This window comes from Ostrea edulis, chromosome 5, assembly GCF_947568905.1.
Source record: "Ostrea edulis chromosome 5, xbOstEdul1.1, whole genome shotgun sequence".
NCBI classification, from domain to species: domain Eukaryota; kingdom Metazoa; phylum Mollusca; class Bivalvia; order Ostreida; family Ostreidae; genus Ostrea; species Ostrea edulis.
Window position 1 is genome coordinate 80003682 of NC_079168.1, and position 16780 is coordinate 80020461.

Sequence of the window (16780 nt, forward strand, 5' to 3'; positions counted from 1 at the left end):
TTTCTAAAATCTACTTATTATCCAGTTCATAATGTCAGAAGTCTAAACAGTTTCATTATGTATTCTGTACGAATTATCTGAATGTCAAATGGTTTAATGACTTTTAATTTATGAGAGGATTAGAGTTTAAGAACTGTGAACATCGCCTAAATGACAATTTTGTCTTGGAACTGTTTGCACAATCTGTTCAAGGTCTTGTTCTTCATTCGATATCCTATTTGTTTTTCCATTTTACTGGTTAATGACTATATGCATGAATTTTAAGAATTAAACAAGTTCTTGGTAAAGGTAAGAATAAAGAAAATGCGGTTGCAGATGTCACGTTTTTAATCTATAACGCCTTCGCCGCTATGGTATTCAGTGGTTTATTTTTAGCGCCTTCGCCGCTATGGTGTTCAGTGGTTTATTTTTAGCGCCTTCGCCGCTATGGTGTTCAGTGGTTTATTTTTAGCGCCTTCGCCTATATGTTCTCCAGTAGTTTATATTTTAGCGACTTCGCCTCTATGGTTTTAATGTTTTATCTTTTAGCGACAAATAATGTCTCTTCAGTGATGCTCAAGCCGAAATATTGGAAATCCGAAATAACAATACACTTGTAAGAACTAAAAAGAAAAACAGAGTGCCAAAGACTGGAGTCAAATTCATCTAAGGATCAGAGCTATGCATGAGGGAGATATTCCTTAATTTTGAAATGAATTTCTAAATTTTATCGCAGCAATTAAATATACATCCGTATTTTCAAGCTAGTAACGAAGTGCATGTAGTTAGCTACTGGGCTATAGAAACCCTCTGGGACTAACAGTCCACCAGCAGAGGCCTCGTCCCAGAGATCGTAATGTAAAACTTTTACAGTATCAATTTCTCTCTCTCTCTCTCTCTCTCTCTCTCTCTCTCTCTCTCTCTCTATATATATATATATATATATATATACATGTTAACAATAACTCAGTTCAGACTTGTTTATCACAAAGTACTCAGTGACTCTTAAAAAACAAAATACATGTATGGGCAAAGTTATCAATCACATTTATATGAAAATGGATAAATATAGACAGATGAATGTATCACATATAATTATGATGGATACTTTCTGATTCCACATGCCTAGAGGGTTATCATTAGACACTTCAATGAAATCAATAAACCCCAGACGCTCTGGTTTAGTTTGTCAACAGCTGTCCATCACCTACACAAGTCGATAGAACAGAGGTCTGTGGTCTTGTTATGATTACATTCTGCAAGTAAAACAATAACTTGACTTTAGACAATCCATTCATCAACAAGCATTCTTGTTTTACCACATTCTATGAATAGCTCCTCAATTTTCAAGAATTGGGTGGGCGGAGATGGCAGTTTAGTTGATCCCTTTTCCCGACGTTTTAGTTCAATCAACTTCTCTAACGAAAACTGGGCTGACTGTTGTTATGAAGTGGGTCGGATGGATATTCTGGCGGGAGCCTATCCAAGGGGATAGTTTTATTCTTACCCTTCAAGATGATGTTTATTAAGTGCTATACTTAATTGTTATTGGATCTTCTATTGATATTATGCTTTTCCCCTTTTAACTTTGTCTCCGATTGTAGCTATATTCTGACCACATTTTGTCTGTCCTCTATCTGTATGTAAATGTTTCACATTTTCATCTTCTCCAGAAAAACTGGGTCAATTTAAAACTGAATTAATATAAATCATCTATGGGTGAAAGGGATTCATGTTTGTTCAAATGAAGGGTCATGCCCCCTTCAAAAGCGAGTTAATGAGGAAAATGCAAAAATAGAGTAGGGTCATTTAAAAATCTTTTCAAGAACCGCTGGGCCAGAAAAGTTCAAATTCATATGAAAGTTTTCTGACATAGTGAAGACTCAACTTTGTTAAAATTATGGCCCCGGGGGTAGGCTGGGGTCACAGAAGGGGATCAAGATTTTACATACATATATTTAGGGACAATCTTTAAAAAAAATTCTCAAAAATTACTTGGCCAGGAAAGTTCAAATTTAGACATAGTGCGGATTAAACTCTGTTAAAATCATGACCCCGGGGGTAGGATGGGGCCACATTAGGGGGTCAAAGTCTTACTTGTAAATATATTGGGAAAATCTCTAAAACTCTTCTGAAGAACCACTAGGCTAGGGAAGCTTTCTGACATAGTGCAGATTCAAGTTTGTTAAAATCAAGACCCCAGGGGTAGGATGGGACCAAAATATGGGATCAAAGTTTTACATACAAATATATAGGGAAAACCTTCTTCTCAAGATACATGGATATATATTGGGAAAATCTTTTTAAAAAACAAATTTACACGAAAGTTTCCTGACATCTTGAAGATTCAAGTTTGTTAAAATCATGATCCCTGGGAGTAGGCTAGGGCCACAATAGGGGATCAAAGTTTTACATACAAATATATAGGGAAAACCTTCTTCTCCAAAAACCACTAAGCCAGGAAAGTTCAAATATACATAACATCTTCCTGATATAGTGCAAAATCAAGTTTGTAAAGATCATGGCCTCGAAGAGTAGGTTGGGGCCACAATATGGGATCAAATGTTTACATACTAGTATTGAGGGAATTTTTTTTTAAAAATCTACTTTTCAATAACCATAGGGCCAGAAAATGGAAATTCACACGAAAGCCTCCTTACATAGAGTAAATGTAGATCCAAGTTTGTGTTATTCATAGTCCCGGGGGGTAGGATGGGGTCACAATAGGGGATCAAAGTGTTATATGCAGATATATAGGAAACAATCTTTAAAAATATCTCTTGAACTATTTAAGCTAGGGTTTTTATATTTTGTTTATAGATTCGGAGTGGGAAGACCTTATTTTTCCATGAAGTTTGACCTTATGGCCTTGACCTTAGAGTTGGATCTACCTTTTAAATCTCTGACCTATTCAAAATCTCCTGATTTATATAACGTAGATCTTTCATATTTTGTATGTATATTTTATATGGCATGACCTTTCAGTCGAGAGGGGATCCGGGTTAAAATAGATCCTCGGTACCCCTTGGTTGTCGTAAGAGGCAACTAAATGGGTCAGTCCTTCGGATGAGACAGCAAAAACCGAGGTCTCGTGTCACAGCAGGTGTGGCACAATAAAGATCTCTCCCTGCACAAAGACCGTAAGCGCCGAGCATAGGTCTAAATTTTGCAGCCCTTCACCGGCAATGGTGACTTCTCCATATGAGTGAAATATTCTCTCGATGGACGTTAAACAATATACAATCAACATTTCATTTCATGTTATGACCTTTGACCTTGGAATTTGACATGTTTTAAAAAACGTAACCTGTAAAATATCTCCAAAACTGTTCAAGGTATGGCTTTCATATATTGACAAGACGTTGTGATACAATCATATTTGATCTTATGACATTGACCCAATTTCTTAACAATCTGACCTAATCAATATCTCTTGAACTATTTCAAAGTAAACCTTCAATATTTTGTTTATAGATTCTTTGTGGCAAGACCTTGTTATAGGTTGATGCTTGAACTTGTGACCTTGACTTGAAAGTTTGACCTAGTTTTGATAAAAATCTGACTTACACTGTACTCAATACCTCCTGGAGTATCTACCTCTGGTGTGTCCAGGGTCCGTGTTTGCCCAAATATCTATTTTGTATTGCTTATAGTAGTTATGAGATTGATCACTGTTCGTTATCTTCACCTTTCATCTAAGATAAAGCTGTCATATTTTGTATATAGTCTTTAGATTTCTTATGGTAAGATATCATACCATGTACTATGACCTTGGTCTTATCCAGAACAGCAAGATCGTGTTAGTCATATTGTTGTTGACGCATTTCTGTGTTATGTTAATTCATTTTCATTTATGTTGTGATCCTTTGGTACTATGTTGGGGGTCACAGTATATGGTCAAAAATATTCATGGGAATAAATATTGATAAATTATCTTTACAAATCACAACAATTGAATAACGACAGGGCCAAAGTGACTTAGGTGAGCGATGTGGCCCATGGTCTTGTCATCTTTTCTTAGTTCTGGGATTTTGTTGGGTTGAGTAGGGGGAAACATTTCAGTTTTTAACACCTTTCGTCGTCCAGCGCCGGCATTTACATTATTTCCATCTATTCTTACCAAACTGAAATCACTACATGTATGTCAATTTAATATGTTTACATATCAAATCACTGGCAATAGTGACGTATCCATATGAATGAAAGATTCTCGAGAGGGACGTTAAACAATATTCAATCAATCGTTAAAGTTTACTTCAATATGTGGAAAGATTTGAAGCAAACACAGACACACACACAATATTCCAAGTGCAATCAGACAATACTATAAAATAAACGTTCTAAAATACTGTGAATGTTTTTCGTTGAAACCCAGTTTTCTGTTGTATTTAAGGTGGTGTCTAACAACGAAATCAGTTGATCAACTAAAGACACTTTTTGTTTTCTAAAAGAGGGAACATCAAGTATAGGTCTCATCAAAAGAACGGATCGACGAAACTATTTGTGACACATCCACGGAATCACCACCTCAACAACAGAACAAGAACAAAACAATAGTGTGGCTATAGAAAAGAGACACGCAGGAATCGGTCAGAGTTAATGAAAACATCCGGTCATCAGACAATCGGTGGTAGCAGAGTTAATGAAAACATGCATCCGGTCATCAGACAATCGGTGGTAGCAGAGTTAATGAAAACATGCATCCGGTCATCAGACAATTTTCAAAACTGTTGAACAAAGTGCACAATATCGGTCATCTCCCGGATATACGTCATAGCTACAAACACAAAGCTTATGAAACACCAACTAGATATACGTCATAGCTACAAACATAAAGATTATGAAACACCAACTAGATATAAGTCATAGCTACAAACATAAAGCTTATGAAACACCAACTAGATATACGTCATAGCTACAAACATAAAGCTTATGAAACACCAACTAGATATACGTCATAGCTACAAACACAAAGCTTATGAAAAGTAACAAATATTGCTGTTTGTAACAACTATAAGTGTGACTTGGACCATGGATAGGAAACTATTTAGATGATGTGCAACAGATGGTTTCACAGTTTAAGATAACTCACATGTAATTCCTATCAATGCAGAAAACATGTTTATCCACTTTGCACTATCAACTACCAGTAAAGAAGAAACTTTCTTCTCAGTTCATGGATTGCTTCATTTCAAGGCAAAGCGAGAACTGAGAGCAAGAATTACTATACCATGGATACAGACATATGATATACAAAAGTCCACGTTAATTAGGGAATTTTGCAAGATGGGTTTAATGGACGTGATAATAAGTGTTGAATCATTTGTCAAAAACTGAGATGGCACAGAGGTACATGTCAGCATGTTATGTCACGCATGCTATGCCAGGTATCCTATTTTCTTGTTAGTTGACTAGGTAAGACAGGTGCGTAGCCAGAAAGAAAATGAAGTGTACGCTAGATACGGTAAAGGGTCTGGTGGCCGCCTCGAGGTCCTGGAAGCTCCTGAGTTTGACAAAAATCACCTTTTTCTTCTTCCTTTGTTTGCATAATTAATAATTTGAAATTCCAAAAGGACTAAATTTGATTGAATAAGCATTATAATGTTGAATAAATTATGAATAGGAACTACATGTACATAACGCAAAGTTATTTTTGAGGCGCAAATATTTCAACGATAGAGCTCTCTCTAAAATGATGTGTACGCAGTCGCGTATAAGCAGCTATACGCGCCTGTAAGATTGATTAATTTGGCTGTTTTCCGGCACACTCAACAATTTTTCAGTTATCTGGTGGCGCCCAGTTTTTATTGGTGGAAGAAAGAACCCAGATATAATGTACCTGGGAAGAAACCACCGACCTTCCGAAAGTAAACAGGGAAAATTTCTCATTTACCGGCGCGAGCGGGATTCGAACCCGTGCCGACCAGAGGTGAGAGGCTGTGTGATTTTGAGCGCGATGCTTTAACCACTCGGCCACGGAGGCCGTTGCGCATGTAAGAAAGTAAGCACTTCATGTACCTAGTAAAATAGTATAATTACAGATAATACTCGATATTCAATTTATCTCATGGCACTAGTATTGCTTAAACAATATCAGCAAGACAGGACATTGTTAATCATAAAACAAAGACGATAACCTTTTTCCTATTCCAAACGTCTTTAATAGAAATTTATGCAAGAACCTCGCAAGCATGTGCACACAGGTACTCGAGTAAGAACATTCCTTAAAAAATGTGTTGCAATGGATAATGATGATGAAGCTTTGTGAAATAGCTTCAACTGAGAAAAGAAAAATAACAACACATTTAATTTTAACATTTGTGTTTGTCTGCAATGTTTCTCTGCATTCCGACATACGTTCAACAAATGTCCACGGATTCAGGTTTACAAACATAAGAAATATCATTGTATGGACATAGATGACAGTCAATAATCTCAAGTTATATAGACATAGCAATACGCCCGTCCTCAAGCTGTAGAGACATAACGAACAACCAAAACCTCAGGCTGAACAGAGATAAATGAAAGCCTCTAGCGTTAAGCTGTACAAACATAGGAGAATGCTCACTGTCCCAACATAGGAGAATGCTCACTGTCCCAACATAGGAGAATGCTCACTGTCCCAAGCCACACGAACTTGCTAAACCTTCATTGCCTTAAGCTTCAGAAATAATAGAATAACGTCCTTATCTCTAACCTGTATAGACATAGCCCAACATCCATTGCCTCAGAGTGTTCACACTTAAAAGAACACCAATGACGTCACACTGCGCACATATAAAACCCCCAAAAGTTTCAAACGGTACCGACAAATGAACGCCTGTGACCGCAAGCTGTACACATAAGCAAATACGTACACATCAGTAGCCCAAACTCTACAGACATAGAAAAACGCCCATTACCTAAATCAAGCTGTACTTGCATAGTAAGACGCCCATAACCTCAACTTGTACATACAAAGTAAAACGCCCATAACCTCAACTTGTACATACAAAGTAAAACTCCCATAACTTCAAGCTGTACATACATACACAGTGGCGGATTTAAGGGGGGCGCAGCCGCCCCCCCCCCCCTAATTATTTTCAAATTCAAGGTAAATCGTGGTATCTTAATTAGAAAAATGTACTAAATGATAAAAGAAGCAATAATTTCTTCCACTCCCGTAGAAATAAATGACAAAATCTTTTGATTTCTTGAATTACTTTATTGGGAGAACTTAATTTTTTCCAAAAACCCTTAAAATTTGCGTAATTTTATTAATTTCACCTTATAAAAAATGATAGAAAATAGTACAAATGACTAAATTGGAGACATATTTCAAGCCCCATAAAATCTGTAAAAGCCAGGAGCTTCCGGGGGCTTCGCCCTCTGGGACCCCACCAGGGCTTCACCCTGGACCCACTGCCTCATAAAGTGGCGCCCCCGTAACCATAATTCCTGGATCCGACCCTTATACATGTACTAGAAAGCCCATAACCTCAAGCTGCACATACATAGTAAAAAGCCCATAACCTCAAGCTGCACATACGAAGTAACTGTGATAAAACAGTGTCCAGCTATGTGTCTTTATAAATACAGAAACAACAGCACCTTGCCGGACCACGCCTGGCTAAACAAGATCCATATCACAGATTCCTCTTGAATAAATTCAGTCCTGAAGTACATGTAGACTGCCGAATCAAGCAGATGCAGAAAGAGAGGATGACGGAAATTTACAACAAAACAAATTCAGAATACACTTAACAGGCTGATATCTTATTTCGTAAAATTTCCAATTACCTTTGGGATCGCTGAAGGCGGAAGGGGCGTTTCCTAGTATGCATATATATAAAACATAGAGACAATGCCCTGTGAAAGCTGGGCAGGTTTTGGAGGCTTATTCCGCGTTCAGAGTTTACATGACCCCATAAAAGAAGTCGCAGATTGAATCCACGGGCCGTAAAACGTCTTCGCTGCAGTTCATCATTAGCAACCTGACCCAGATAATTTTAATTTATGACAAGCTCCGAACTAGCTGGGCTATTTTAATTGGAATATAAATGTCATACTTGTTGATGAATTGCATAATTACTCGTCAGAATCTTAAAGGTAAGTTGTGATAATCACAAATTAGCATGGGAATGAGAATTAATAATTTATTAATGATTTTACGAGAGCCGGACAGCTGGCGAGAAATTCCGCAGTAACATGCAAAATGTGTACATATTTTCCATGGTATGCATGAGGGAATATTTTAGTGCTTCATAATCTAAAATAGAACAGATTTAAGAAAGCGCATGTAAATCGTTTTATAGTAGTTGGAGAACAATCTAAACAATGACACAAAAATCACATTCCTGTCCAGACAATGGATTGGACAGTCTCTGTCGTAAACTCTATCACCCTGAGGACAGGGATTGGACAGTTTCTATCGTCTTCTCTATTATCATGAGGACAGGGATTGGACAGTTTCTGTCGTCTTCTCTATTATCATGAGGACAGGGGCTGGACAGTTTCTATCGTCTTCTCTATTATCATGAGGACAGGGGTTGGACAGTTTCTGTCGTCTTCTCTATTATCATGAGGACAGGGATTGGACAGTTTCTATCGTCTTCTCTATTATCATGAGGACAGGGATTGGACAGTTTCTGTCGTCTTCTCTATTATCATGAGGACAGGGATTGGACAGTTTCTATCGTCTTCTCTATTATCATGAGGACAGGGATTGGACAGTTTCTGTCGTCTTCTCTATTATCATGAGGACAGGGGTTGGACAGTTTCTATCGTCTTCTCTATTATCATGAGGACAGGGGTTGGACAGTTTCTGTCGTCTTCTCTATTATCATGAGGACAGGGATTGGACAGTTTCTGTCGTCTTCTCTATTATCATGAGGACAGGGATTGGACAGTTTCTATCGTCTTCTCTATTATCATGAGGACAGGGATTGGACAGTTTCTGTCGTCTTCTGTATTATCATGAGGACAGGGGTTGGACAGTTTCTGTCGTCTTCTCTATTATCATGAGGACAGGGATTGGACAGTTTCTGTCGTCTTCTGTATTATCATGAGGACAGGGGTTGGACAGTTTCTGTCGTCTTCTCTATTATCATGAGGACAGGGATTGGACAGTTTCTGTCGTCTTCTCTATTATCATGAGGACAGGGATTGGACAGTTTCTGTCGTCTTCTCTATTATCATGAGGACAGGGATTGGACAGTTTCTGTCGTCTTCTGTATTATCATGAGGACAGGGGTTGGACAGTTTCTGTCGTCTTCTCTATTATCATGAGGACAGGGATTGGACAGTTTCTATCGTCTTATCTATTATCATGAGGACAGGGATTGGACAGTTTCTGTCGTCTTCTCTATTATCATGAGGACAGGGATTGGACAGTTTCTATCGTCTTATCTATTATCATGAGGACAGGGATTGGACAGTTTCTATCGTCTTCTCTATTATCATGAGGACAGGGATTGGACAGTTTCTATCGTCTTCTCTATTATCATGAGGACAGGGATTGGACAGTTTCTATCGTCTTCTCTATTATCATGAGGACAGGGATTGGACAGTTTCTCTCGTCTTCTCTATTATCATGAGGACAGGGATTGGACAGTTTCTATCGTCTTCTCTATTATCATGAGGACAGGGATTGGACAGTTTCTATCGTCTTCTCTATTATCATGAGGACAGGGATTGGACAGTTTCTGTCGTCTTCTCTATTATCATGAGGACAGGGATTGGACAGTTTCTATCGTCTTCTCTATTATCCTGAGGACAGGGATTGGACAGTTTCTGTCGTCTTCTCTATTATCATGAGGACAGGATTACGACAGTTTCTATCGTCTTCTCTATTATCATGAGGACAGGGGCTGGACAGTTTCTGTCGTCTTCTCTATTATCATGAGGACAGGGATTGGACAGTTTCTATCGTCTTCTCTATTATCATGAGGACAGGGATTGGACAGTTTCTGTCGTCTTCTCTATTATCATGAGGACTGGGGGACAGGCTGAGGTACATTTACACAGTCTTGATTGATTGTATATTGTTTAACATCCCTCTCGAGAATATTTCACTCATATGGAGACATCACCATTGCCGGTAAAGGGCTGCAAAAGTTAGGCTTATGCTCGGTGCTTATGGCCTTTGAGCAGGTAGGGATCTTTAATGTGCCGCATCTGCGGTCTCCTCCGAAGGACCACCCAATTTAGTCGCCATTTACGACAAACAAGGGGTACTTAGGACCTATTCTAACGCGGATCCCCATAGACTGTCATGTAGGCACTAATGATGAAATTGACATAACATACTTTGGATATATTCTCTAACCACCTACGGTGGCCCAGTGGTTAGGGTGTTTGACATGGAGGTCGCAAGTTCGAGATCCATACGTGCTATGACCGCGTCTAACCTAAGACGTGAAAATATATGTAGAGAGTGACTGCTTCTTCGCCATACATTCAGTGAGTGTTGCAGGTTGGATAAGACATTCAAACACCCGTGTCACGACAGCCATTGACACGTTCTAGAACCCACAATGTTGCAGCCATGGGCGCCAAATATAGGTATATTTGTAGTATTTCATTTACAGCTGTTGCCATCTTCGTACAAGTGAAAAATTCTCAAAGGGACATGAAACAAGCAAAATCAATCTACAGATTCTTAAGAGAGTACCCTGGCTTTTCCCGATCCATACAAGACGTATAAAAGATAACCCTATAAAAGCGCGGGGACTGCTATAATTCACCTATACACACACACACACACACACACACACACACACACACACACACACATATATATATATATATATATATATATATATATATATATATATATATATATATAATCCAAAATATAAGTAAATATCCACACAAGTAATAGTATAATAAAGAAATATTAGAACGCCGAAAATAACTCAACCGGTTTCATTTTCAAGAGCTATCATTGAGTTGAAAATTGAAAATGAAACCGGTTGAGTTATTTTCGGCGTTCTAATTTTTCTATTATATATATATATATATATATATATATATATATATATATATATATATATATATATGGGCGTTTTACTTTACATATACTGAGTGGGAAATTCGAAATTCAATTGTGACATCACATTTGGTTATGTGTACAAATAAAATGGTCGTACACACTTTGTTTGCCCAAATTGTAAACGAATGTGCTCTTATATATTTAGAAATGTATAGAAATTGAAAAATATGTAATGAAAAGGTCATTTACTGAATATTGGGAAATATCTGTCCTCGGTTTTAGCGTGGAAGGGGGCCTTGCACATTGGGTCCGCTTTACCACAAAGACCAAGGACGGTGATATTTCCTGACATTCCGTCAATGACCTATAAGTAAATCTTTGGGATTTGTTGGTTTTCATCAGTAAGATGGTACCAATTCTAGGTACAGACATCGGCACTGGTATATCGAATCATACAAACTAAAAGTCCAATTTATACGTCCAGCACTGGCAAAATTTGTTTATCTTATATATCAATTTCTTTTTTCTATCTGCAATTACTCTTAAGTGAAGTTAGAACTCTTGTAAAACATTCCCATCGAGCGGATTATAAAGCGTAAACTAACCCAAACAACGTTATATTGCATAATATGTCCAAAATTTGATTAATTCCTTGAATAATTCATTTTTACTCATAGCACGCAATTTAATTGACTGAGACTGAAAAATTCAGGTCATAGCCTTGGCATGGATACACGCCCCCTTGACAACCCAAAACGGAACTACTTTCATTTCCATCACTGTTAACTGGTAGGTCTACTATGAAATAGAAAATCAACGGAATTATTAAAAAATAGAATACTTCTGTTCGGCATATTGTGTCAAATTAGACATATTTGTACGCAATAAATTGAGCTACAATGTTTAATGATGTGAAACAATGATATCATATTCAAAATAATGCAAAATTAATTCGAAATGATATTTGTAAATTTTGCTTTGTTTCATTTTCAAATATAGTTTTTACTGTGGAGGAAAATTACTTGATCGCTCTCTCAAAGCATAAATAAGTGCGTCATGTTTTAGCTGATGACGTCACGCCACATTTGCAACGGGGATCGCGATTATGTACATTTGCCAATAGGGTCTGTAAGTCTCGTCATGTGATTGCCGAGATTTAGCGAGATTATTAACTTCCGGGTACATCAACATCTCAGATTGCACTGTGAAGAGAGTGGTATACATAGATATAGCGTTATCAATCGATTATGTGGAGGTTTTAACGAGATAAACATGGGAATTGAAGCATTAGTGGAGTGGTCGAGGATTCTTCGCTTCGTGCTTGACGAATTACGTATTAACCGCCAGTGTACAAGCATCGACGAGGCCGGGTACGTCTTGCAGAAAGAGCAGGTTGGTAAAAGCATAATCTATGAACTAGAGAGATGTACGATACGTTTTTATATTCTCAAATCATTCCAATTGAAAGTATATTAATACTTGAAAATAAAAACGGATTATGCATAAAACTTGCTTTGTATTTATACGAACGTACTGGGTGGGGTGGGGGGGGGGTGAACAACGAAACTACATTTACGCACCTGCAGTGTACAGTTGTATATTCAATAAATAAAGCGCATTAAATATGCCTATCTATATCAGTTACATCACAGATGGGTTAAGATTGTTTAATATCTTTAAAATATTTTATAGATATGCCTTGAATCTGAGGATAAAGGTGTTGTGCATTGTGCATTCATCATTAATGTGGATGTCTGATGCCAGTATGCCCATAATGGGGCAGTATAAGTGTCGATCTTCATATGACAGCAAATTTTCAAAGGCAGGTACACAATTTAAAGATAAAATGATGTCAATACATGTTTGGATCTATATCTATTATGATTATAATAATTATAAGTTTATATTTTGTAAACTTTCTTTCTTTTTAGAAATTTCTTTCTTTATAAACTGTCTTGCTGTTATGCCCTCTGGGCCCAAAATTGGAATAAACTTATCTTATCTATACCCAAAGTAGGTAATAAATGGGTTCGAACTGTGAAGATAAAATTTTTACATGTAGATATATTGGAATTTTTCAGATATAAGAAGGCAAATAAAACTGTTCAATGTAAAATACGCCAGTAGTTGGATAAAACATCCAAAGTCGACACAGTCAAAGTTCACAACAACAATGAAGGAATTAACTGCATCCTCATTCCGCAGGGCAACAGGCCATTTTCAGCAACCCCTGAAATTCTTAATTTAGGCTAAGTGCCCATTTTCAGCTCGAACAATGACAATTAAAGAGGCCTGTGCAAATGTTGGGATTTCCCTCTTGGTAAGTCAGCATTATAGATTGAACAATTATGTGTATGTGTACCCAATACTTGTACATAAGCTGTACATATATGTATTCATATATATCATTATGGATGTATCCAAGTTTATTATAACTTTAAAGTAACATTTTATGAATGAAATACAAATACTACTTAGGCTTCATTGTGATATTGAACTGCTAATGTTCTTTATAAACTTTACTTGCATCAAATTTTGAATACTGCAGTACATCTATGTCAAAATAAGTATGCATATTACAGTATAATACTTTCACCACTAATCAGAGCACTTGTAAATCATGTATATTTTATCAATACATGTAATGACATTTGCCATTTTAGAAAAAGTGATGCAAGGGATGGTTCGCTGCACCTCAAAACAAAATATGAATATTGGCATCAAATTCAAGGACAACACCTGAAAGACACCCAATGCTGTGATTTGCTAGTGTGGATTCCTAGTGACACTCAAATAATTCACATCGACAAAGATGTATTATGTCAACCTTTCAAGTGGGATAGAGTTTAATTATAATAATGAAGTATTTTTGCAGTCTAAAACACACACACATAACCACATGTACATATACTTTATTATGATATCAGTGGTGCATCTATCAAAATTATGTAATTACATGTATATTTATTGAATAAACATTATAGACAGAGTTTTTCTTATTTTAGATGAACCAAAATACATATATACATGTATAGACACAGTGTCCAGCTTTACAAAAATCATTCAATTACATGCATTTACTAAAACAATGGATTTTACTTCTTTTTTAATAATGCAGATTTGAAAACCTTCAGAATGAGAACAAAAGGCTTTATGTTTGATTGTATATTGTTTAACATTCCTCTCGAGAATATTTCATTCTGATGGAGACGTTCCAAAGGGCTTTATATTCATATGAATATAAAAGGCTTTATATTTATATAAATATGTAGAAAAGTTATATTGCATATATGGTATTCATTACTTTTAACTTTAAAAACTCAATGTGGCAGGTATGTGCAGATTTAAGGTATATATATACATGCAATTAATCTAATAAGTTTGTAGGATTTATCTGCAATCTCCTTCAAAAGGGGAACCTGCAAATTCACATGATCCACACAAATCTGAAATATTTTGTCAGATCAATATCTTGACTATGATAGAATATGGCTAAGGAATTTAAAAAAAAAATTATTCTCTCATTTTCCCATCCAACATGGATTCTGCATCTGGAAATTTTATAGCAAAGTTGTGCATCCTCTTTTGAGAAGTAGGATTTATTTGTAAGAAAGAATGGGATATTAAGTGTCATGTCATTTGGAAATTTGTCAAATATACAAAATCCTTTGTCCACCAGGAATATATCACCAACTTGCAACTTCTCTAAAATGCCACAATGGTTCACAATTGCCAAATTAGATTTGTATCCAACATACAGATTGGAAATAAGCTGCATTAGGTGTAATACACATTAAGGTCTTTTCTTTGTGGCGACTCTTGTCATTACTGCAAGCGAAAAACTGGCTATTCATATCAATTTGGTCATATTAGGTCACTTCTGTTGCATCCATTGCAATCTTCAATTCTTCTGACTTTTATATTTCAGTTGAATGGACACTCCCAACAGTGTTCATGATCCCTTCAAACAAAATTTCAAGAATATATGAAAAATATCCACAGAAAATGGTGTATACAGCAACATTTATACCCCCCTAAAATTACTAGGTAATTGAATACTGTGAAATCTGCGCTGACCTGTGAAATTGATAACTAGTCAGTGTATAGAAAGTGCGTTGTTCATTTTTCCTTAACGAACCGCTAAAACATACCTTTCCAGGGTCTTTGAATTATGATGTTCCCAATTGTCAAGGATGGTTTCCTTTAATTAAGCAGGTATATTTCTCACTGCAAGTTTACAACATCATAGTCTTCAAGGGAAGCTGTAAGAACAAAAGCAATACCATTATAGTATTTGGTGTGCATATAAATTTAGATAACACTGAAATGAGAATGAAGAAAATACAGAAAAACCACCTGACACTAAACTTAACAACCGTTGTAACTTCCTGGTTTGATGTACTAGAATACTTGTATCGTACAATGTACCTTTTTAAATGTTGAGGGTTTGGTGCTGTATATTCGTGATCATGTAGATGCACTTCATTGTTGTCTGGTACAGATATATTGGTAGCAGTATCAACTTCGGTTCCTACATGTACGTTTGAAGCAGATGCTTCTGCTTCAGCAGGTTTCGTAACTTTGTGTCTATGAAAAAAAGTAATATACCATAAGTTGCTGTTTTTATTGACTTAAAGTGGCTCACTTATACACAACAAAGTTGTAGTTTCTGAAATAAGCACAGAATATGAGTGTTACAATCATTCTTTTCAAGGCCATGCGTCACTTTTACATAATTATACAATAAAGATATATGCCAGTTCTCTTGAAACACAATACAAAATTTAATCATGCAGGAGCCTATATAAAGGCAAGTAGTATCAAGAGTGTCCTGTCAACCCTTTCCCCTTTTCCTAGCAAGGTTATTTTTCTATATTGATACAATAAATAAGTGTTCCTTGCCTCTTCAGACAGAAGGGAATTATGTAGTAAAAGATGTTAATAAATGTTGAAATCGATGACGAAGAAAAACTTACCCCCCCCCCCCTATTTATGAAATTGTAGTACATGTAATTTTTTGCTCTTATTATTTTATTTTTATCAGTTCGTCTGTCAAAATCTTTTGTAGGCCTACCCCCTCTGAAATATTTAAACAACACATCCAGTATATTCTGTCAGTTTATACACACGTGTGTTAATTTGACATGATTATTCGTTGAATTGTGATAATATTACGTACCTACATCTTTATATCCACCGCTTCCTTACTGTAGCATCGACTAGGAACCTAAATAAACTACATGGCAGGGTTTTTCCAGTATCATGTATGCAGCTGATCGCTTAACAATACACCAAATTACATATTGGCGCCGATTCTCTGTTACGACTTTATATATTCCACATGTTGTTGTACCCGGAAGTAGTAAAACCGAAAGTGAAACCAAACGAGACTTACAGACCCTATATCTTACTGTGTTGGATTAATACTGATATTTCGGGATGTGCCGGTGTTGTAGCATAGAATTTTCTCCCGCATAGACTTTTCCCCCGGAAAAACGGACCCGGGATAGACATTCCCCCCGGAAAGATGGGCCTGGCATAGAATTTCCCCTTAGGAAAAATTAACCCGGGCCCAATTCCCGCTAGGAAAAACCGCCCCAGTATAGAATTTCCCCCTAAATGACAGTACCCCCCCCCTTCTTACATTTTAGCTATGTATCCGTTTCCAGTTCTATTACTAGAATTCTCTTGCTTATCCAGACCCAGGAATTTTTTTTATTTTTTTTTTTTATTTTGAGTGGGGTCTTGTGTATCACAATCATCATGCTTTTACGGATTTTATGTAACATCTCAGAACGACGTGAACTAGGGTAGACGAGATTCAAAATG

General features: G+C 36.7%; 1 protein-coding gene and 1 long non-coding RNA gene across 5 annotated transcripts; one reads left to right on the forward strand and one right to left on the reverse strand.

Annotated features, from left to right (window-relative positions):
• The first annotated feature begins 12073 nt into the window (after positions 1 to 12073).
• On the forward strand, positions 12074 to 13940 carry LOC125650752 (uncharacterized). 4 transcript variants are annotated; one of them, XR_008803307.1, is made up of 4 exons: positions 12074 to 12321; positions 12644 to 12777; positions 13033 to 13271; positions 13615 to 13940. XR_008803307.1 is itself a non-coding variant. In XM_056166373.1 (3 exons), the coding sequence occupies exons 1-3, from the start codon at positions 12224 to 12226 to the stop codon at positions 13197 to 13199; spliced, it is 399 nt and encodes a 132-aa protein (XP_056022348.1). In that variant the 5' UTR covers positions 12074 to 12223; the 3' UTR covers positions 13200 to 13940. The 4 variants fall into 4 exon arrangements, 1 of the variants encoding a protein (XP_056022348.1); XR_007361083.2 differs by having other exon boundaries at positions 12078 to 12343; XR_007361084.2 differs by lacking the exon at positions 12644 to 12777 and having other exon boundaries at positions 12074 to 12343.
• On the reverse strand, positions 13848 to 16350 carry LOC125647629 (uncharacterized). Its single transcript, XR_007360032.2, has 4 exons — positions 16131 to 16350; positions 15380 to 15538; positions 15103 to 15213; positions 13848 to 14912 (listed from the first exon to the last, which is right to left on the reverse strand). It is a non-coding gene; the product is annotated as an uncharacterized LOC125647629 (long non-coding RNA).
• Between the last annotated feature and the right edge of the window lie 430 nt (positions 16351 to 16780).

Bases quoted from the DNA above. Each gene is read 5' to 3' on its own strand.
- LOC125650752 (XM_056166373.1), top strand. From the start codon at position 12,224: ATGGGAATTGAAGCATTAGTGGAGTGGTCGAGGATTCTTCGCTTCGTG. The intron at 12,322-12,643 runs GTACGTCTTGCA...AATATTTTATAG, and splicing joins ACAAGCATCGACGAGGCCGG to ATATGCCTTGAATCTGAGGA. The intron at 12,778-13,032 runs GTACACAATTTA...GGAATTTTTCAG, and splicing joins CAGCAAATTTTCAAAGGCAG to ATATAAGAAGGCAAATAAAA.